The sequence below is a fragment of the Puma concolor genome, chromosome B3, assembly GCF_028749965.1.
Source record: "Puma concolor isolate L17-30 chromosome B3, mPumCon1.1.hap2, whole genome shotgun sequence".
Taxonomy (NCBI): domain Eukaryota; kingdom Metazoa; phylum Chordata; class Mammalia; order Carnivora; family Felidae; genus Puma; species Puma concolor.
Genome location: NC_141672.1, coordinates 78897322 through 78918300, shown reverse-complemented (window position 1 = coordinate 78918300; position 20979 = coordinate 78897322). Strand labels below are relative to the sequence as shown.

At 36.1% G+C, this 20979-nt stretch overlaps 1 protein-coding gene across 1 annotated transcript; it reads right to left on the bottom strand.

Annotated features, from left to right (window-relative positions):
- Positions 1 to 817: 817 nt before the first annotated feature.
- Positions 818 to 1762, bottom strand: LOC147580145 (olfactory receptor 4F15-like). The gene has a single exon (XM_086708545.1). It carries the CDS (start codon positions 1751 to 1753, stop codon positions 818 to 820), a length of 936 nt encoding a protein of 311 aa, XP_086564671.1. The 5' UTR covers positions 1754 to 1762.
- Between the last annotated feature and the right edge of the window lie 19217 nt (positions 1763 to 20979).

Here is a 20979-nt window from a genome sequence, read left to right as displayed (position 1 = left end):
TTAAATTGAATATGCCTCACAACTTTTGGCTTACATTTATCCAAGACTATCAAACTCAGATATATATAAACTCTTGGGGGAATATTTTGTCTGACCAGCAGACCATATTGAAAGAAACCAGAATGTCTAAACATACACCCTTGGGTGATTATTCTTTTGTGAAACAGCTATTACTTTTATGTTTTTTTTTAATGAAAACTAAGATAACTGAATTTCTTAAAGTCTTCATTTTTAGAATAATAGACAAAAGTTCAGAAATCCTACCTTGTATTTATTTAAAATATTCATAATGTTAAAGAATTTCTCTCTCTACTTACAACCAAATTTAAACAAAAAGCTAAAAGAGCATCCTTGACATAAGTAACAGTTGATTTTCTCCTTATTCTAAGTTAAAATTAAAATACAAATTAGAAAACAGAATTTATTGATTTTGATTTACTCAGTCACATTTTATTTATTAAATCCATTAGTTTACTATGAGATATATTTATAAATTGTTTGAGGTATGTCATCATAATTGAGAATAAATACAATTAATAAGTTCCAGAAAATGGTATTTGAATGTTAAGTTTATTCCTGCAAATTAGCTCAGTTTTCTCTTCTCCTCTCTCTTCTCAATGGAAGTAAGTAAAGTCAACTTATTTTCTGTGGTTAGCAACATAAAGTCACCTGTGACTTCACAATCAATTTCTATTGGTGGACCTTGTTGAAGTATCTCCCCAAATAGTTCTTATCATAGTAATGATGACAGACATGTAACTTTCAGTGTCCTTGGTAAGCCTGCATCATGTGATATCTAGATCTGCTTCATTCATTATTAGATACCAGTAGGATGCACAATCCACTTGCCCAGTCTTCTCATGGCCACTCTCATGTCTTTGTTTCTTAATGTATAGATGGCAGGATTCAAGAGGGGGGTGATAGCGAAGTTGGCAATGAACAAATACTTATCCAGTGATGATGTAGGGAAAGGCCACACATAGAGAAACATGCATGGCATAAAAAACAAAATCACTACAGTGATGTGAGCTGACAATGTGACAAATGCTTTGGACAAGTCCCCTGAAGAACGTTTCCAGACAGTGACCAAAATGAAGATATAGGATATAATTAAGGAGAAGAAAGTAGCCATGGATATAAACCCACTGTTGGCAATGATCACAAACTCTAGCTTGTAAGTGTCTACACAAGCAAGTTTCATGACGCGAGGAAAATCACAGTAAAAACTATCTACTTCATTAGGGCCACAAAAGGGCAGGTTAATGACAAAAACAAACTGAGATACAGCATGGATTATCCCCACTATCCAGGCAGCCACTACAAAGGAGACACACGTTTTGGGGCTCATGATGGTCAGGTAGTGGAGAGGTTTACAGATTGCGGTGTACCGGTCATATGCCATGGCTATGAGCAGCACCATCTCAACTCCACCCATGACATGAATAAAAAATATCTGTATCATGCATTTTGGAAAGGAAATGATGTTGCAGTCAGTGAAAAGATCAGAGATCGTTTTGGGCACTGTGGTAGAGGACAGACCTAGATCAAGAAGAGAGAGGTTGGCCAATAGGAAGTACATGGGGGTGTGTAAATGAGAGTCAATTATTACCGTGAACACAATGAAGAGGTTTCCTAGGATAATTCCCACATAGAACACAGAGAAGAACCCAAAGAGAAAAAGATGCATCTCCCATGAATTTGAAAGACCAATCAATACAAATTCAGATACCACAGAGTCATTTGGTCCATCCATTGGCTCAATCAGTAGAGAAGACGCTGAAGTATTCTGAAGGTAGAAAATAAGGAAGAATTGAGAAATATAGGTATTTCACATTGATAGGTTTTTGCCCCTCAGTGATTTTGTGGGAAATATGTTACAAGTGTCAAATTTTGAAGTTAGAACACATACAGAAAGGGCAGGTTAAAGGAAAATAAATAAATAGAAATGAGATAATCAAAAGTTAGGCTAGAGTGTCAAGGAAGGAAGTCATGTGGGTCTATATCAGGTAAATGGAGGAATTAGGAACAGAGAGTAACATCTCCTGGTAGAGAGTTTCTTTACCATGCTCATTGTGCAATAGTTTGGGCTTCTTCAGTCTTCTCCGTATACATTCAAGAAAACATTTTACATGTCATAAATAGCCATAATTTGAATGTTCAAACTCTTAATCATATTTGTGCACACATACTGTAGCAGAATGTACTCTCTGATTATTCTTTTATTTCTTACCTGTGAAATCTCAGGCATTAATTACTCATGGAATAGTGACCAGCCAGTGAGTGAAAGAGTGTTGAATATTAGGGGAATCATAGCTTAAAATGAAAAAGGCTTGTCCTCTGATAGTTTCCAATATTGTGGTTGTAATATTGCAGCCAGTTAATTGCAAAGAGTTAAAATGTACTTTAAATCAGTGAAACTCTAAACCCTGGACTGTCAGCAGACTCAGGAAAAGGCTTTTCAGTACTTTTCTAGGATTGGGAGAGATTTTGTGCTTTTGAAAAGTCTGTTTTAGGATTAAGGAGTGGCAATTCAAATATGGAACTGAGAAATAATGGTGTTTTCACTGAAGCAAAATATTTAATTATGATACACTAAGAGCATGTAAAAATTACAAGACCCCCAAAAGTCATCAAAGATAAAGGTCATGAGAGCTTATCTTCAAATATTTGAAGCTTAGTTCAGCTAAAATGCTATTTGAAGGTGAGTAAAATTGCTACCAACAACTTTTTCAGGGGGAGTATCTGTTATCACTTTGAATAAGTGGAAAGGTTGAAGATGTGTATGTATATTATATACTTGGGTCCATTCATTATTTAACCTGAAGTGAAAAATTAAAGGTACACTTAAAAGATATAATAGGATATGAGAAGATATGCAGGAAGGGGAATTTCTAGAACTAATAACAACATGAGTGTGGCCATTATAAATGATGCAAATTTAGATTTATTGAAATCTCCACTAACTTACAAAGTAACAGAAATTGGTTACAAAAGAATATATGTTATGCAATAAAAATTATGTAAAGGAAGAAACAGACCTATAAATATAGAGAAGAACATGGTAGTTGCCTGAGGGGAGGGGGTTTGGGAGATGGGAAAAATGAGGTTAAGTTTAAGGTTAAATGGAGAGAGTGGAGTATGCATATATGTGATAGTTAGAAGTAGATTATTTTTATCACTATTATTTTGGTACTAGTTTTATAGTTTTACTTGTCTTTGTTAAACCAACATTTCTCAGTCAATAAATGACAATTTCTGGCTGTACTATGAAGAAAACCTTGGTGTTTTACACTTAATTTTAACCAGAAGTTTACAATGCTTTCTTGTTTAAAGAAAATTGATATATGTGAATGAGTTTTGGGTCAAGGAATACAAATGATTGGTAACTGAAAGGCATTTTACAGAATACCGGTGTGTTTGCTATTTCAAGAACAGGAAAGCACTATTATAAGCCACTCTACTTTGCCCACTGAAATTTATGGTTCCTAATATTTCTTTATAGTTGCTAAAACATATTAAAGACTGATGAAATCTGTCTAAAGAGAAAAGCTAAAAATGTGTAGTGAAAACAGACTTACCAGTAACCCTGCACAATAGTATGTTGTGATCACCCTGCTTTTTCTTTCCATTCCTTTTTCTTTCCTTTTCCCTTTTCTTTCCTTTTACTTCCTCTTCTTTCCTTTCCTTTGTTCTTTTCTTTCCTTCCCTTTTCTTTCTGTCTTTCCTTCTTTCTAATTTCAGTATAGTTGACATACAATGCTACCATAGTTTTAGGTGTACAACTTAGTGATTTGACAAGTTTATATGTTGTGCTATGTTTACCACAACTATCATCTAAAGAGGATCCCATCTTTTGTTCAAGGCTTATGAGGAATTCTCACATTTAGTTTATCCCGAAATACTGAGTTCATGCTCAGAGCATGGGGAGAGTTAATTCAAACCTGTTAAAAAATTAGTTCTTTTTCTTTCTTCAAGAACTTAAAGAATCAGAAATTCTCTGAAAGCAGTGTCCCCTAAGAATTGGTTACTATCCTTGCCAGATATTTTGGCTTTAACATTCAGAACATAGGAGGGAAATTTTTCAAGTAGGTGATACAGAAAATCAGATAGAATTTAAGTCTTTTGACTTTAGTGATTGAATATTCCCTCTCCTCTAAGAGGAATTATAACCATCCTAAGACTGAAAACACAGGAAGCAAAGCTGTTTAAAATTCATTTTGCCAATCCATATTCATGAATTTGTCTTTTAATGTCTACTCTTAGCCATCTGAGATTGCTTCTAATAGCAGTCCTCTTCAGAACTGATGGAAACCAGTTCTACTAAGTCATACTCATTCTTATCATTCTCCCTTTAATTCTTGACTCAGTCATTGGCTCACATCATCAAATGCTTTATCAGATATGCCAAGTGGAGGGAACTGACTCACCCCAGCATTCCCTGTATGAGGGCAGAGAATCATTTCCATTGATGTAATCTCTTAGGAGAATGGGTGGGAATTGGGTGGGCAAGATATACTTGAACATATTTGGTCCCCACAGTGAGAAATCACATAAAATGATGAAGAAAGTGGTGACAGATCAAGGATCCTTAAGATACCAAAACAGGAAAGGGACATCATAAATGTCAGTCATTTCAGATATTTCTGAAGTATCTTCAGGCATAATATGGTTTTGTATATATTTTGATTAAAATATAACATTGTTCAAAGCATTAGAATAACTAGACACAGGAGGAAAATATGCAAGTAGAAAAGAAAAACGTGAAATCAAAGTATAAGAGAGTGATTTCTGTGGTACTGTTCAATATTAGGAATATTTTTCTAACTTACCTGTTCTGTTCTAGAGTGTGCAGCAGCACTTGTAGAAACTCAATAATTTTGATTTCTGCTTTGTAGTATAATCACCTCTTAGACAAAATGTTTCTTTCCAGTGAAAATACAGTTAATGTAGTAGCAGTAGGTGTTAGTGTCCTACTGATGTTTCTGAGATTTCTAATAACAAGACTTTTATTGATTTCTCCTGGGAATGATGGCTATGCTTATGTTAATTGGCTCAAGAGAAAAATAGAAGAGTTATTTGGTGATGGGAGGTAAGGGAGGATAGAAGATTTTAGAATATCTCTTGTATATTACACAATGTCCTGGGTGTGTGAGTGATAACTCATTTAAGACAAGATATGTGGAAACATGAGCTTACTTAGATTTACTGAGTTGGAAAGAGTGAGAAGTTCCCCACAATTGTTGCAGATGCCCTCATTTACGGAGTGGGAGAGAGTGAACCCTATGTGTCAATATTTTTTTTTCCAGAAAAAGCAAGATGCTTTATGCAAGGGGGGCATTCCCATCAGCATTTGTGATTTGTCCCCATTTAACATTTTTTATCTATTAACTATTCCAAAGTTCACCACAAAGTGCGTGAAATGAGGGAATAAATAAAATATGTTTATGTAGCTTTTCTTTCCTTAAAACATACTGAATCTGACTGGACATAAGGCTTATGAGACCATGCTAAATTGTTGGACAAATAAAAAGCTTAAAAATGTTATTCTAGATTAAGTGTTGGAAATTATGGCCCATGGGTCAAATTTGGACCACTGCCTCTTCCTTAAATAAATTTATTGGAACACAGACACAACCATTTGTTTTTGTATTACCTATGGCATTTTGAGCTATAACAAGCAGTCGAATACTTGTAGCAGACACCATATGGCCCACAAAGTCTTTGGCCTGTTACATAAGAAGTTTGATGATGTTACCCTACATTAAGCAAGTTAGGTAGAAGATGATACAGTAGAAGAATCATTCACATCAATCTTCATCATCTTCATATATATTCAAGATGAAGGTTGCAAACTAAGTTAGTTGAAGTCCTGTATGTAGATCATTCCTCATACTCAGGGCTAAGTACATACTTGTGGGGCCAAATGTGAAGTGAATATGTAGGGGTTTTGGTTAACAAAATTATTAAGACTCCAGCCTTTCTCATACCCTTCCGAGAAATTAAAGAGAAAGGAACATTCCCAAACACATTCTAAAAGGTCAGCATAATTCTGATACCTATAATACTAGAAAAGTACAGGTCAATATATCTGATGAATATAGATGGAAAAATTTTGAAGTAAATACTAGCAAACCAAATTCAGTATCACATTAAAAGGATCATTTACCATGATCAAGTTGGATTTATCCCTGGGATGCAAAAGGATGATCAATCAATATGATAAATCACATTAATAGAATGAAAGAAGATAATCATATGATCATCTCAAGAGACCTAGAAAAAGCAGCTGACAAAAGTCAACACCAAATTTATGACCTTCTGTTTTTACTTCTCCCAGTCTGGTCCACACTTAGATATAGATGATGATGAGATGTAAAGAGTTATCTGAGAACCTGTGGGATCTCAAACTCATTTGAAGTTTCATCTCAATTTATTACGTTTTTATTATTTGTTTTTTTAATTTAAAATTTAGTTAACATACAGTGCGATATTAGTTTCAGGAGTAGAATTCAGTGATTCATCACTTACATACAACACCCAGGGCTCATCACAAGTGGTCTCTTTAGTATGCATCACCCATCTAGCTCATCTTCCACCCACCTCCCTGCATCCGTTCTCTATCATTAACCGTCTCTAATGGTTTATTTCCCTCTCTGCTCTCCCCACCACTTCCCATATGTTCATCTGTTTTGTTTCCTAAAATTTTGTTTCTTAAATTTTGTTTCTTAAATGATTGTGAGTGAAATCATATGGTACTTATCTTTCTCTGATTGACTTATTTCACATAGCATAATTGGTCTAGCTAACTCCATCCATGTTTCACATGGCAAGATTTCATTCTTTTTGATTGCTGAGTATGTATCTCACCTTCTTTATCCAGTCGCCAGTCAATGGGCATTGGGATTTCTCCATACATTGACTATTATTGATAATCCTACTATAACCATTGGGGTGCGTATACCCCTTTGAATCTGTATTTTTGTATTCTGTGAGTAAATACCTAATAGTACAATACCTAATAGTACAATTACTGGATTGTAGGGTATTTCTCTTTTTAGTTTTTTGAGGAACCTCCATTCTGTTCTCCAACGTAGCTGTACTAATTTGCATTCCCACCAGTAGTGCAAGGGGGTTCCCCCTTCTCTACATCCTTCCCAACACCTGTTGTTTCTTGTGTTGTTAATTTTAGCCATTCTGACAGGTGTGAGGCGGTATCTAATTATGGTTTTGTATTTCCCTGATGATGAGTGATGTTGAGCATCTTTTCACGTGTCTGTTAGCCAACTGGAAGTCTTCTTTGGAAAAGTATCTATTCATGTCTTCTACCCATTTCTTAACTGGGTTGTTTGTTTTTTGGGTGTTGATTTTGATAAGTTCTTTATAGATTTTGGATACTAACCCTTCATCAGATTTTTCATTTGCAAATATCTTCTCCCATTATAGGCTGCCTTTTAGTTTTGATTGTTTCCTTTGTTGTGAAGCTTTTTATCTTGACAAAATCCCAATAGTTCCTGTTTGTTTTTGTTTCCCTTGTCTTTGGCAGTGTATCTAGTAAGAAAGTGCTATAGCTGAGGTCAAAGAGGTTGATGCCTGTTTTCTCCTCTAGGATTTTGATGGCTTCCTGTGTCACATTTAGGTCTTTTATCCATTTTGAATTTATTTTTTTGTATGGTATAAGTATGGTTTTGTTCTTCTCCATGTTGCTGCCCAGTGTTTCCAACACTATTGTTGAAGAGACTGTCTTTTTTAACTGAATATTCATTCCTGCTTTGTCAAAGATGAGTTAACCATATAGTTGTGGGTCCATTTCTATGTTCTCTATTCTGTTACATTGACCTATGTGTCTGTTTTTGTGCTAGCACCATACTGTCTTGATGACTACAGCTTTGTAATATACCTTGAAGTGTGAAATTGTAATAACTTCAGCTTTGTGTTTCTTTTTTAGGATTGTTTTGGTTATTCAGGGTTTTTGTGGTTCCATGCAAATTTTAGGATTGCTTTTCCTAGCTCTCTGAAAAATGCTGGTGGTTTTTTGATAGGGATTGCATTAAGCATGTAGATTGCTTTGGATAGTATCGATATTTTAACAATGTGTTTTCTTCCAGTCCATGAGCATGGAATGCCTTCCATTTCTTTCTGTCCTCTTCAGTTTCTTTCATAAACGTTCTTAAGTTTTCAGAGTACAGATCTTTTACCTCTTCAGTTAGGTTTATTCCTAGGTAACGTTGTTTTTAGTACAAATGTAAATGGGATCAATTACTTGATTTCTTTTTCTGGTGCTTAGTTATTGGTTTATAGAAATCCAACAGGTTTCTTTTTTTTAATTTATTTTTTAAAATTTACATCCAAGTTAGTTAGCACATGGTGCAACAATAATTTCAGGAGTAGATTCCTTAATGTCCTTTACCCATTTAGCCCATCCCCCCTACCTACAACCCTTCCAGTAACCCTGTGTTTATTCTCTATATTTAAGAGTCTCTTATGTTTTGTCCCCCTCCCTGTTTTTATAGTATGTTTGCTTCCCTTATGTTCATCTGTTTTGTCTCTTAAAGTCCTCATGTGAGTGAAATCATAATATTTGTCTTTTTCTGACTAATTTAGCTTAGCCTAATACCCTCTGGTTCTATCCACATAGTTGCAAATGGCAAGATTTCATTCTTTTTGATTGCCAAGAAATATTCCATTGCATATATATGCCACATCTTCTTTATCCATTCATCCATCGATGGACAGTTGGGATCTTTCCATACTTTGGCTATTGTTGATAGTGCTGCTATAAACATTGGGGTGCATGTGTCTCTTGGAAACAGCATACCTGTATCCCTTGGATAAATACCTAGTAGTGCAATTGCTGGGTTGTAGGGTAGTTCTATTTTTAATTTTTAGAGGAACCTCCACACTCTTTTCCAGAGTGGCTGCACCAGTTTGCATTCCCACCAGCAATGCAAAAGAGATCCTCTTTCTCCGCATCCTTGCCAACATCTGTTGTTGCCTGTGATGTTAATATTAACCATTCTGACAGGTGTGAGGTGGTATCTCATTGTGGTTTTGATTTGCATTTCCCTGATGATGAGTGACGTTGAGCATATTTTCATGTGTCGGTTGGCCATCTGGATGTCTTCTTTGGAGAAGTGTCTGTTCATGTCTTTTACCCATTTCTTCACTGGATTGTTTTTTGGGTGTTGAGTTTGATAAGTTCTTTATAGATTTTGGATCTAACCCTTTATCTGATATATTGTTTGAAATATCTTCTCCAATTCTGTCAGTTGCCTTTTAAACTGTCAGTTGTCAGTTTTTCTGATTGTTTCCTTCGCTGTGCAGAAGCTTTTTATTTTGATGAGGTCCCAGTAGTTCATTTTTGCTTTTGTTTCCTGTGCCTCCGGAGACGTGTTGAGTTAGAAGTTGCTGCGGCCAAGATCAAAGAGGTTTTTGCCTGCTTTCTCCTCGAGGATTTTGATGGCTTCCTGTCTTACATTGAGGTCTGTCATCCATTTTAAGTTTATTTTTATGTATGGTGTCAGAAAGTGGTCCAGGTTCATTCTTCTGCATGTCGCTGTCCAGTTTTCCCAGCACCACTTTCTGAAGAGACTGTCTTTATTCCGCTGGATATTCTTTCCTGCTTTGTCAAAGATTAGTTGGCCATACCTTTGTGGTTCCATTTCTGGGTTCTCTACTCTCTTCCATTGATCTGAGTGTCTGTTTTTTGTGCCAGTACCATACTGTCTTGATGATTGCAGCTTTGTAATACAGTTTGAAGTACAGAATTGTGATGCCCCAGCTTTGTTTTTCTTTTTCAGGATTGCTTTGGCTATTTGGGGTCTTCTCTGGTTCCATAAAAATTTGAGGATTGTTTGTTGCAGCTCTGTGAAGAATGCTGGTGTTGTTTTTATAGGGATTACATTGAATATGTAGATTGCTTTGGGTAATATTGACATTTAGCATTATTTGTTTTTCCTATCCAGGAGCATGGAATCTTTTTCCATTTTTTGGTGGCTTCTTCAATTTCTTTCATAAGCTTTCTATAGTTTCCAGTGTATAGATTTTTAACTTCTTTGGTTAGATTTATTCCTAGGTATTTTATGGTTTTTGGTGCAATTGTAAATGGGATCAATTCCTTGATTTCTCTTTCTGTTGCTTCATTGTTGGTGTATAGGAATGCAACTGATTTCTGTGCATTGATTTTATATCCTGTGACTTTGCTGAATTCATGGATCAGTTCTAACAGTTTTTGGTGGAATCTTTTGGGTTTTCCATATAGAGTATCATGTCATCTGTGAAGAGTGAAAGTTTGACCTCCTCCCGGCCAATTTGGATGCCTTTTATTTCTTTGTGTTTTCTGATTGCTGAGGCTAAAAATTCCAATAGTATGTTGAATAACAGTGGCGAGAGAGGACATCCCTGTCTTGTTCATGACCTTAGGGAGAAAGCTCTCAGTTTTTCCCCATTGAAGATGATATTAGCATTGGGTCTTTTATACATGGCTTTTATGATCTTGAGGTATGATCCGTCTCTTTTATCCCTACTTTCTTGACAGTTTTTATCAAGAAAGGATGCTGTACATTGTCAAATGCTTTCTCTGCATCTGTTGAGAGGATCGTGTGATTCTTGTCCTTTCTTTTATTGATGTGATGAATCACATTGAATATTTTGTGAATATTGAACCATCCCTGTATCCCAGGTATATAGTCCACTTGTTCGTGGTGAATAATTTTTTTAATATATTTTTGGATCCGGTTGGCTAATATCTTGTTGAGGATTTTTGCTTCCATGTTCATCAAGGAATGGGTCTATAGTTCTCCTTTTTATTTATTTATTTTACTTATTTTTATTTTATGTTTTTTTATATTAAATATAATTTATTGTCAATTTGGTTTCCATACAACACCCAGTGCTCATCCCAACAGGTGCCCTCCTCCATGCCCATCACCCACTCTCCCCTCTCCCCCACCCCCCATCAACCCTCAGTTTGTTCTCAGTATTTAAGAGTCTCTTATGGTTTGTCTCCCTCCCTCTCTGAAACTTTTTAATGGGGTCTTTGGTTTTAGAATCACGGTAATGGTGGCTTCATAGAAAGAATTTGGAAGTTTTACTTCCATTTCTATTTTTTGGAACAGCTTCAAGAGAATAGGTGTTATCTCTTCCTTAAATGTTTGGTAGAATTCCCCTGGAAAGCCATCTGGCCCTGGACTCTTGTTTTTTGGGAGATTTTTGATTATTAATTTGATTTCTTTACTGGTTATGGGTCTGTTCAAATTTTCTACTTCTTCCTGTTTCAGTTTTGGTAGTTTATGTGTTTCTAGGAATTTGCCCATTTCTTCCAGATTGCCCATTTTACTGGTGTATAATTGCTCATAATATTCTCTTATTATTGGTATTATTTATGTTGTGTTGGTCGTGATCTCTCCTCTTTCATTCTTAATTTTATTTGTTTGGGTCCCTTCTTTTTTATCAAACTGGATAGGAGTTTATCAACTTTGTTAATTCTTTCAAAGAACCAGCTTCTGGTTTCATTGCTCTGTTCTACTGTTCTTTTGTTTTCGATAGCATTAATTTCTGCTCTAATCTTTATTATTTCCTGTCTTCTGCTAGTTTTGGGCTTTATTTGCTGTTCTTTTTCCAGCTCTTTCAGGTATAAGGTTAGATTGTGTATGTGAGATCTCTCTTCCTTCTTAGGAAGGCCTGGATTGCTATTTACTTCCCTCTCATGACTGCCTTTGCTGCGTCCCAGAAGTTTTGGCCTGCGGTGTTATCATTTTCATTGACTTCCATGTACTTTTTAATTTCCTTTTTAACTTCTTGGTTAGCTCACTCATTCTTTAGTAGGATGTTCTTTAGTTTCCAAGTATTTGTTATCTTTTCAAAATTTTTCTTGTGGTTGATTTTGAGTGTCATAGCCTTGTGGTCTGAAAATATCCATGGTATGGTCTCGATCTTTTTGTACTTGTTGAGGGCTGATTTGTGTTCCAATATGTAATCTATTCTGGAGAATGTTCCATGAGCCCTGGAGAAGAATGTGTACTCTGCTTTAGGATGAAATGTTCTGAATATATCTGTTAAATCCCTACAGTCCAGTGTGTTATTCAAAGCCATTGTTTCCTTCTTGATTTTCTTTTTATATTATCTGTCCATTGTTGTAAGTGGAGTGTTGGAGTCCCCTACTATTATGGTATTATTATTGAGTTTCTTTATGTTTGTGATTAATTGATTTGTATATTTGGGTGGTTCCACATTTTGAGCATAAATGTTTATAACTGTTAGCACTTCTTGGTGGATAGACCCCTTAATTATGATATAATGCCCTTCTTCATCTCTTTTTACAGTCCTTATATTAAAGTCTAGATTGTCTGAGATAAGTATGGCTACTCCAACTTTCTTTTGTCAACCATTAGCATGATAGATGGTTCTCCATTCCCTTACTTTCAATCTGAAGGTGTCTTTAGGTCTAAAGTGGGTCTCTTGTAAACAGCATATAGATGGATCTTGTTTTCTTATCCATTCTGTTACCCTATGTCTTTTGATTGGAGCATTTAGTCCATTGACGTTTAGAGTGAGTACTGAAAGATATGAATTTATTGCTACTATGTTGCCTATAGAGTTGGAATTTCTGGTGGTGTTCTCTGGTCCTTTCTCATTTTTGTTGCTTTTGGTCTTTTTGTTCTTTTGTCTTTTCTCCCCTCAGAGAGCCCCCTTAAAATTTCTTACAGGGCTGGTTTAGTGGCCATGAACTCCTTTAATTTTTGTTTTCTGGGAAACTTTTAATCTGTCCTTCTATTTTGAATGACAGCCTTGCTGGATAAAGAATTCTTGGCTGCATATTTTTCCAATTCAGCACATTGAATATATCCTGCCACTCCTTTCTGGCCTGTCTGGCCTGTCAAGTTTCTGTGGATAGGTCTGTTGCAAAACTGATATGTCTTCCCTTGTAGGTTAAGGACTTTTTTTTTCCTTTGTTGCTTTCATGATTCTTTCCTTGCCTGAGTATTTTATGAATTTGACTAAGATATGCCTTGCTGTTGGTCAGTTTTTGTTGAATCTAATGGGAGTCCTCTGTGCTTCCTGGATTTTGATGTCTGTGTCTTTCCCCAGGTTAGGAAAGTTTTCTGCTCTGATTTGCTCACATAAGTGATCTATTTATATACTTATCTTCGTATGAAGATCCCTGCTGTGCTGGCTCAGAGTCAGTCTTGCCCCATTAAATGTTCAGTTGCCAGGCGCAGGGGTGTGGGGTTTGGTTACCTCCACTGGGGCTGCAGTGTTGCTCTCTGAAGTTGTTGAAAGTGTTGCAGGAGAACATGGAGCCACCCCCCTCTCTGGTCCCTGGACAGGAGATCTCACACCCCCCACAGTTCAGGAAGCCCTCATAGAATAGTGAGGACTGTCAGTGCACCATGCAGGACAGCTCTGCTGCATTTTATCTTTGGTGCGTGGATGGGAGTCAAAACTTGAAATTTTACAGGACCCAGCACTGCATGGATCTGTCCGCCTCCTGCAGAGTATAGCCTCTTTCTGCTGTGTCTGATGTCTTTTGTTCCAGAAAAACAGTCCTACTCCTGCATGGTACCCAGGATCTATGGTGTAGCACTGCTAAAAGCAGCAACCAGGTTATCTGTTCTGTGCCACTGTTTCCTGCTGAAGGAAGGTCTTTAGCTGGCACCTGCAGGGTCTTTTGTCTTTGTAGAGGAAATATACCCTCTTCCAAATGTACTCCAGGAAGGGGAATGTCCTTTCCCAGTGCGACCCAAGAGGTCCCCACACCATGCTATGTACTCCAGGGCCAGCTCCCTCCTCCACAGGAGTGCACACCGCAGCTCCACTCTGGAGAAAGTCACACACTTCCAAAACCTCAGAGTTTGAGCTCCACACACTGTTTGCAAAAAACTTGCCACATTCAGTACCTCTCCCTCCCCAGTCATGGTCCAAAGAGGTTTTCCTCTTGTGCAAACCTGACACCACAATCTCTCAACCCCTCTCTGTTTCTCTCCCTTTGTCTCTTCAAGGGAATGTTTCCCTTCCCTCCATGGCACCACCATTTTTCTCTCCCCAATTCACTTTCATGCCCTTTGCACCTGTCACACTGTCTCCCTCCAATCTTGGAGATCCTTCTGCCAGTCCTCAGATTGATTTCCTGGGTGTTCCAAGTGATCTGACCTCAATACAGCTGTTTTTGAGGGATGAGAAAAGCCCAGTCTCTCTCTACTTCTCTGCCATCTTAATTCCTCTTTCCAATTTGTTGTAGTTTTAAAACTAGAAACAGATCATGATGTATGGTATGCAGGGCTTAATTACAGCAGACTTTCTCTGTTTTATTATGTCACAGATTTACCCTCCACTATACCCACTCTGATTTAAAGATCTCCCTTAGGGGCACCTGGGTGATTCAGTTGGTTAAGTATTTGACTTCTGCTCAGGTCATGATCTCACGGTTTGGGAGTTAAAGCCCCATCTTGGGCTCTGTGCTGACAGCTCAGAGCCTGAAGCCTGCTTTGAATTCTGTGTCTCCATCTCTCTCTGCCTCTCCCCCACTCGTGTTCTGTTTGTCTCCCTCTCAAAAATAAATAAACATTAAAAAGTTTTTAAAGATATCCCTTAGAATGTAGTTGCACTAACAAAGGGGGGGGGGGTAAGAATGGGGGAGTGGAGTGCAGAATAACTGCTCCTGTCAATTCATTCATTTCTGTAGGAAGTAATCTAGCTCTTACCCCTGAGAGTCTGGGCAGTGTGCTAAGTGCTAGGGTAAATCAGATATTCTTGATTCCTATTAAAAAAAAAAAAGAAAGAAAAGAAAAAAAAAAAAAGAAAGAAGGAATTCAGTCCATGGTTTATTTTCTGTTCTTGCCCCCCCACATTTTGCTCTCTGCCCCTGTCTGTTACCAGGAACCATTCCACAGAGGTGCAGTTCCCAGTGAGAGATCAGTCAGAGAACTGGGTAAGTCCTCAAAGAATCCAAGGCCAGTGGCATGATGAAACTGGCACTTCTCATCACGTGCAATCCCCCCTACCCTGTTAGTCCTCTCTGGCTTTCTCTGTTTTCCTCTGTACCCACATGTTGGCATTAAAGTACAGTGCTTGTACTTGTGAGCACATTCTTATGTAGCATTCTTTTTTTTTTTTAATGTTTATTTTTGAGAGAGAGTTAGAGAGACAGAGTGTGAGCTGGGGAGGGACAGAGAGAGAAGGAGACAGAATCTAAAGCAGGCTCCAGGCTCTGGGCTGTCAGCACAGAGCCTGATGCGGGGCTTGAACCCACGAACTGTGAGATCATGACTTGAACCGAAGTCAGATGCTTAACCAACTGAGCCACCCAGGCACACATCTTATGTAGCCTTCAAAAACAAATGTGGAACTAGCATAAAAATAGACAAACTAATGGACAAAAATTGAGAACCTAGAAAGAAAGCCAGCCATATATATTCAACTAGTATTTGAAATAAGAACCAAGAATAGTTAATGGAAAAAAGACAGTGTCTTCAATAAATTCTGGAGGAACTGGGTATTCTGGTATAAAATAATGTTCCTAGATCTCTATCTTATACCACTTAAATATTAACTCTAAATACATTAAATGTAAGACCTGAAACCATGAGACTCATAGAAGAAAATTAGGAAAAAAGCTCCTAGATATGGTCTTGGTAATGATTTTTTGGAAATCATACATAAGGCATAAGCAACAAAGTAAAAAACAAACATGTGGGACTACATCAAACTTAAAAGTTTCTTCACAGCAAAAGAAACCATCAACAGAGTAAAGACAACTTGTGGATGGGAAATTGCAAACCATGTATCTGATAAGAGGGTAATGTTCAAAATCTATGAACACCTCAAGAGCAAAAAAAGCAAATATTCCAATAAAAAATGGAGAAAGGAGTTGTGTGGGCATTTTTCCAAAGATGTACCAATGACCAACAAGTACACAAATAATGCTCATTGCTGGTCATTGTGGAAATGCAAATTAAAACCACAATGTGATAGCTCCTCATGCCTGTTAGAATGGTAATAATAATAATAATAATAATAATAATAATAATACAAGAAATAAATGCTGGTATGTCTGTGGAGAAAAGGGAACATTGTATATTGTTGATGGGATTATAAATTGGTAACCCCATTATGGAAAACAGTATGGAGTTTCCTCAAAAAATTAAAAATGGAACTATTATATGATCCAGGAGTTCCACTTCTGGGAATATAATAAAGGAAATAAAAACTAACTTGAAAAGATATGTGCACCGCCAAATTCATAGCAACATTATTTACAAGAGCCAAGACATAAAAACAGCCTACGTGTCCAGTGAATAATGAATGGATGAAGAGTTGTGGTATATGTGTATATATATACCATGGATTATTATTCAGCCCTATAAAACAATGAAATCCTACCATTTGAGACAACATGGATGAATCTTGAAGGCATTTTGGTAGGTGAAATAAGAGAAAGTCAGATACTGTATGATCTCATTTATATGTGAAACATAAAACAAAACCCCCAAACACCCAAATCACAGAAAAAGGTATAAGATTTGTGGTTACCAGAGATAGGAGAAGGGGAATTGGAGGAAAGTGGTTAAAATGTGCAAACTTTTAGTTATAAATTAGTAGGAATGTAATGTACAGCATTATGACTTTTAACACTGCTATGTAATATGTAGGAAAGTTGAGAGTAAATCCAGAGTTCTCATCACAAACAGAATTGTTTTTCTTTTTATTGTGTCTATGTGAGATGATGGATATTAACTAAATCTATTGTAATCATTTTACAATATATGCAAATCAAACAATCATGTTGTACACATTAACATATACAGTGATGTATGTCACTTATTTCTCAATAAACCTGGAAAAAAATCTGACAGTAGGCCCCCCCCCATCTGTGGGAGATTTGTCCAAGAGCCCCAGTGGATGCCTGAAATTGCAGATACTGCCAAACCCTTTATGTATTATGTGTTTTTCTGTGAATACATACCTATGGTAAAGTTTAATTTACAAATTTGGCACAGTAAGATATTAACAACAGTAAAATATTCATAGAGCAGTTATAAAAATATATTGTAATGAAAGTTGTGTGAATGTATTCTCTTTCTTTCAAAATACTTTGTTGTACCTTATCCTCTCTTCTTGTGATGATGAGATGATAAAATGCCTACGTGATGAGATAGAGTGGGACAAATGATATACATAGGCATTGTGACATAAGCTGCTGTTAACATTCTCATGAGTCATCAAAGGAGGATCATCTGTTTCCAGACCATGGTTGACCACAGACAAGTGAAACTGCATAAAGCTAAACTGTGAAGAAAAGAGGATTTCTGTATTTTTGTTGATTTTTTCTATTATTTTCCTGGTCTCTATCCTATTATTTCTGTTTTGATCTTAATAATTTCTTTCCTTATGCTAAATTGGGTTTAGCTTGTTCTTTTTCTGGTTCTCTGGGGTGTAAAGTGAGGTGTTTTGAGATCTTTCTTTTTTCTTAATGCAGGCATTTATCATTGTAGATTTTCCCTGAGGGCTACTTTTGTAGCACCCCATAGGTTTTTCTATGTTGTATTTCCATTTTCATTTGTTAAAAAATAGTTTTTGATTTTTCCATTGATTTCTACTTTGGTCCATTGGTTGATCAGGATTATGTTGTTTAAATTACATGTATTTGTAATTTCTTCAGTTTTCTTCCTATTATTGATCTGGTCCAGATCATTGTTGCTAGAAGAGACACTTGGTATGACTTCAATATTTTAAAATTTGTTTAGATTTGTTCTATGACCTGATATATGATCTATCCTGAAGAATGTTCCATGTGCACTTGAGAATTTGTGTTCTGTTCCTCTGATGAATGTTCTGTATATGTCTGTTAGGTCTATTTGGTCTAAAGTTTGGTTGATGTTCATTGTTTCCTAATTGATTTTGTCTGAGTGATCTATCCATTGTTATAGCCTCTTGATAAATAGATGCCTTTATTATTACATAATGACCTTTTTTTGTCTCTTGTTATACATTTGGACTTGAAGTTTATTTCATCTTATATAAATATAGCTACCACTGCTCTTTTTTGGTTTCCATTTGCATGGAGTACCTTTTTCTATACTTTTGAGACTATGTATGTTCTTAGGTGAAGTTAGTCTCATGTAGACAGGTTTTCTTTTTTTAAATTTAAATCCAAGTTAGTTAACATATATGTAAGAATGATTTCTGGAATAGAATTTAGTGGTTCATCACTTACATGTAACACCCAGTACTCATCCCAACAAGTGCCCTCGTTAATGTCCATCACCCGTTTAGTCCATCCCTCCACCCAACACCCCGCCAGCAACCCTCAGTTTGTTCTCTGTAATTGAGAGGCTCTTATGGTTTGTCTCCCCTTCTGTTTTTATCTTATTTTTTCTTTCCTTTTCCTTTGTTCATCTGTTTTGTTTCTTAAATTCCACATTTGAGTGAAATCATGTATTTGTCTTTCTCTATTTCACTTAGCATAATACACTTTAGTTCCATTCATGTTGTTGCAAGTGGCAAGATTTCATTATTTTTGATTGCTGAGTAATATTCCATTGTGTATATATACCACATCTTTATCCATTCATCAGTCGATAGACACTTGGGTTCTTTCCATACTTTGGCTATTGTCAGTAGCCATGCTGTAAACATTGGGGTGCATGTGCCCCTTTGAATCCACATTTTTGTATACTTTGGATAAATACCTAGTAGTGCAATTGCTGGGTTGTAGGGTAGTTCTATTTTAATTTTTTGAGAAACCTCCATACTGTTTTCCAGAGTGACTGCACCGGTTTGCATTCCCACCAGCAGTGCAGAAGGGTTCCTATTTCTCCGCATCCTTGCCAACATCTGTTGTTGCCTGAGTTGTTCATTTTAGCCATTCTGACAGGTGTCAGGTGTTATCTCACTCTAGTTTTGATTTGTATTTCCCTGGTGATGAGTGGTGTTGAGCATCTTTTCATGGTCTGTTAGCCATCTGGATGTCATCTTTAGAGAATTGTCTATTCATGTCTTTTGCCCATTTCTTCACTGGATTATTTATTCTTTGGGTGTTGAGTTAGATAAGTTCTTTATAGATTTTGGATACTAACCCTTTATCTGATATGTCACTTAGGCAGGTTTTCTTTCAGTCATTTAGCCACTTAACTCTTTTTATTAGAGAGTTCAACATCAGATGTCTCTTTTGCAAATATTTTTTCTCAGTCTGTGGCTAATCTCATTCTGTTGATATAGTCTCTTGCAGAGCAGAGTTTTTAACTTTAGTAAAGTCCAGCTCATCAATTATTTCTTTCATTGATTGTGTCTTTGATGTTGTATCTGAAAGGACATTACTATAATTTTGCAAAATATACAAATATCATAATGTTGCACACTTGAAACTAACATAATATTATATATAAATTATACCTCAATAAGAAAATAAAAAGGCATCCTTATATCCAGGATCCTCCAAGTTTTCTCATGTTATTTTCTAGAAGTTTTATAATTTTTCATTTTACATTTAGGTCTTTTATCAATTTTGCATTAATTCTTTTTGAAGAGTGTAAGGTCTGTGTATAGATTTTTTTTGTTTTTTTTCCTTTTTGCATGTGGGTATTTGTTTTGTTTTTTTTTTAACCACCACTTGTTGAAGAGATTGTCTTTGCTGCATTATAATGTCTTGTTCCTTTGTAAAAAATCAGCTGAGAATATTTATGCAGGTTTATTTCTGAGTTATGTATTCTATTCCATTGATTTACCTATCTTTGTGTGTGTGTGTCTGTGTGTGTGTGTGTGTGCCAATTCCACACTGTCTTGATTACTATAGGTTTATAGTACGTTTTTAAAAACTTAGTCTTTATTTTTGCATAACATGAATTTAAACAATTAGAGAAGGAGGAAATTTTGCTAAAACCTCACAATAATACCCAGAGTAAGTAATATTATAGTAAGCTTTGATGTCAGGTAATGTCACTCCTTGAACTGTGTTTTTCAATATTTTGTTGGCTATGGTGGGTCTTTGTCTCTCCATGTAAGCGTTAGAATCAGGTTTTCAGTACCTATAAAATAAGTTGCTGGGATTTCTTCTCTCTGAAGAACCTCTTTTAACTTTTCTTTCAAGGCAAGTCTCCTGGCAGCAAATTCACTCAATTTTTATTTCTCTGAGAATGTATCTCTTTCTCCTTCACATTTGTAGAATAGTTTTGAAAGGTACAGAATTCTAGGGCTCTACTTTTTTTTCTTTCGATACTCTAAATGTTATACTCTATTCTCTTTTGCATGGTGTCTGAGGAAAAGTTGGATGTAATTTATTTATTTATTTTTTAATAGGTAGGGTGATATTTTTTCTCTGACTTCTTTGGGGATTTTTTTTCTTTACCTTTGATTTCTTCAATTCGGAAATGATACGCGTAGGTGTGTTTTTGGGGGGCATTTATCCAGCTTGGTCTTTGGGATTTCTGGATCTGTGGCTTGTTGTCTGACATTAAGCTGGGGAAAATTCGCAGTCATTACTGTTTCAAATATATTTTTGTTTCTTTTTCTCTTTGTTTCTCTCTGATATTCCCATTACACATGCTACATCTTCTTTAGTCGTCCCATAGGTCTTAGGTGTTCCATTCTAGTCTTTTTTTTTTTTTTTTTTTTTTTTTTTTTATTCTTAGTTCTCTTTGCCTTTTGGTTTTCAAGGATTCTATTAATATATCATCTGGCTCAGGGATTCTACCCTCATCTATGTTCAGTCTACCGATAAGCCCATCAAAGGCATTCTTTATGCCTTATGTCTGTTATAGTGTTTTTGACCTGTAGTATTTCTTTTTTTCCATTAGGAATTCCATCTCTCTGATTATATTGGCCATCTGTTCTTGGATGCTGTTTGCTTTATCCATTAGAGCTCTTAATCATAGTTTTAAATTTCTGGTCTGATAATTCCAACATTCTTGCTTTGTCTAGGTCTGATACTTGTTATGTCTCTTCAAATTTTGCTTTTGCCTTTAAGTATATCTTGTGATTTCTTCT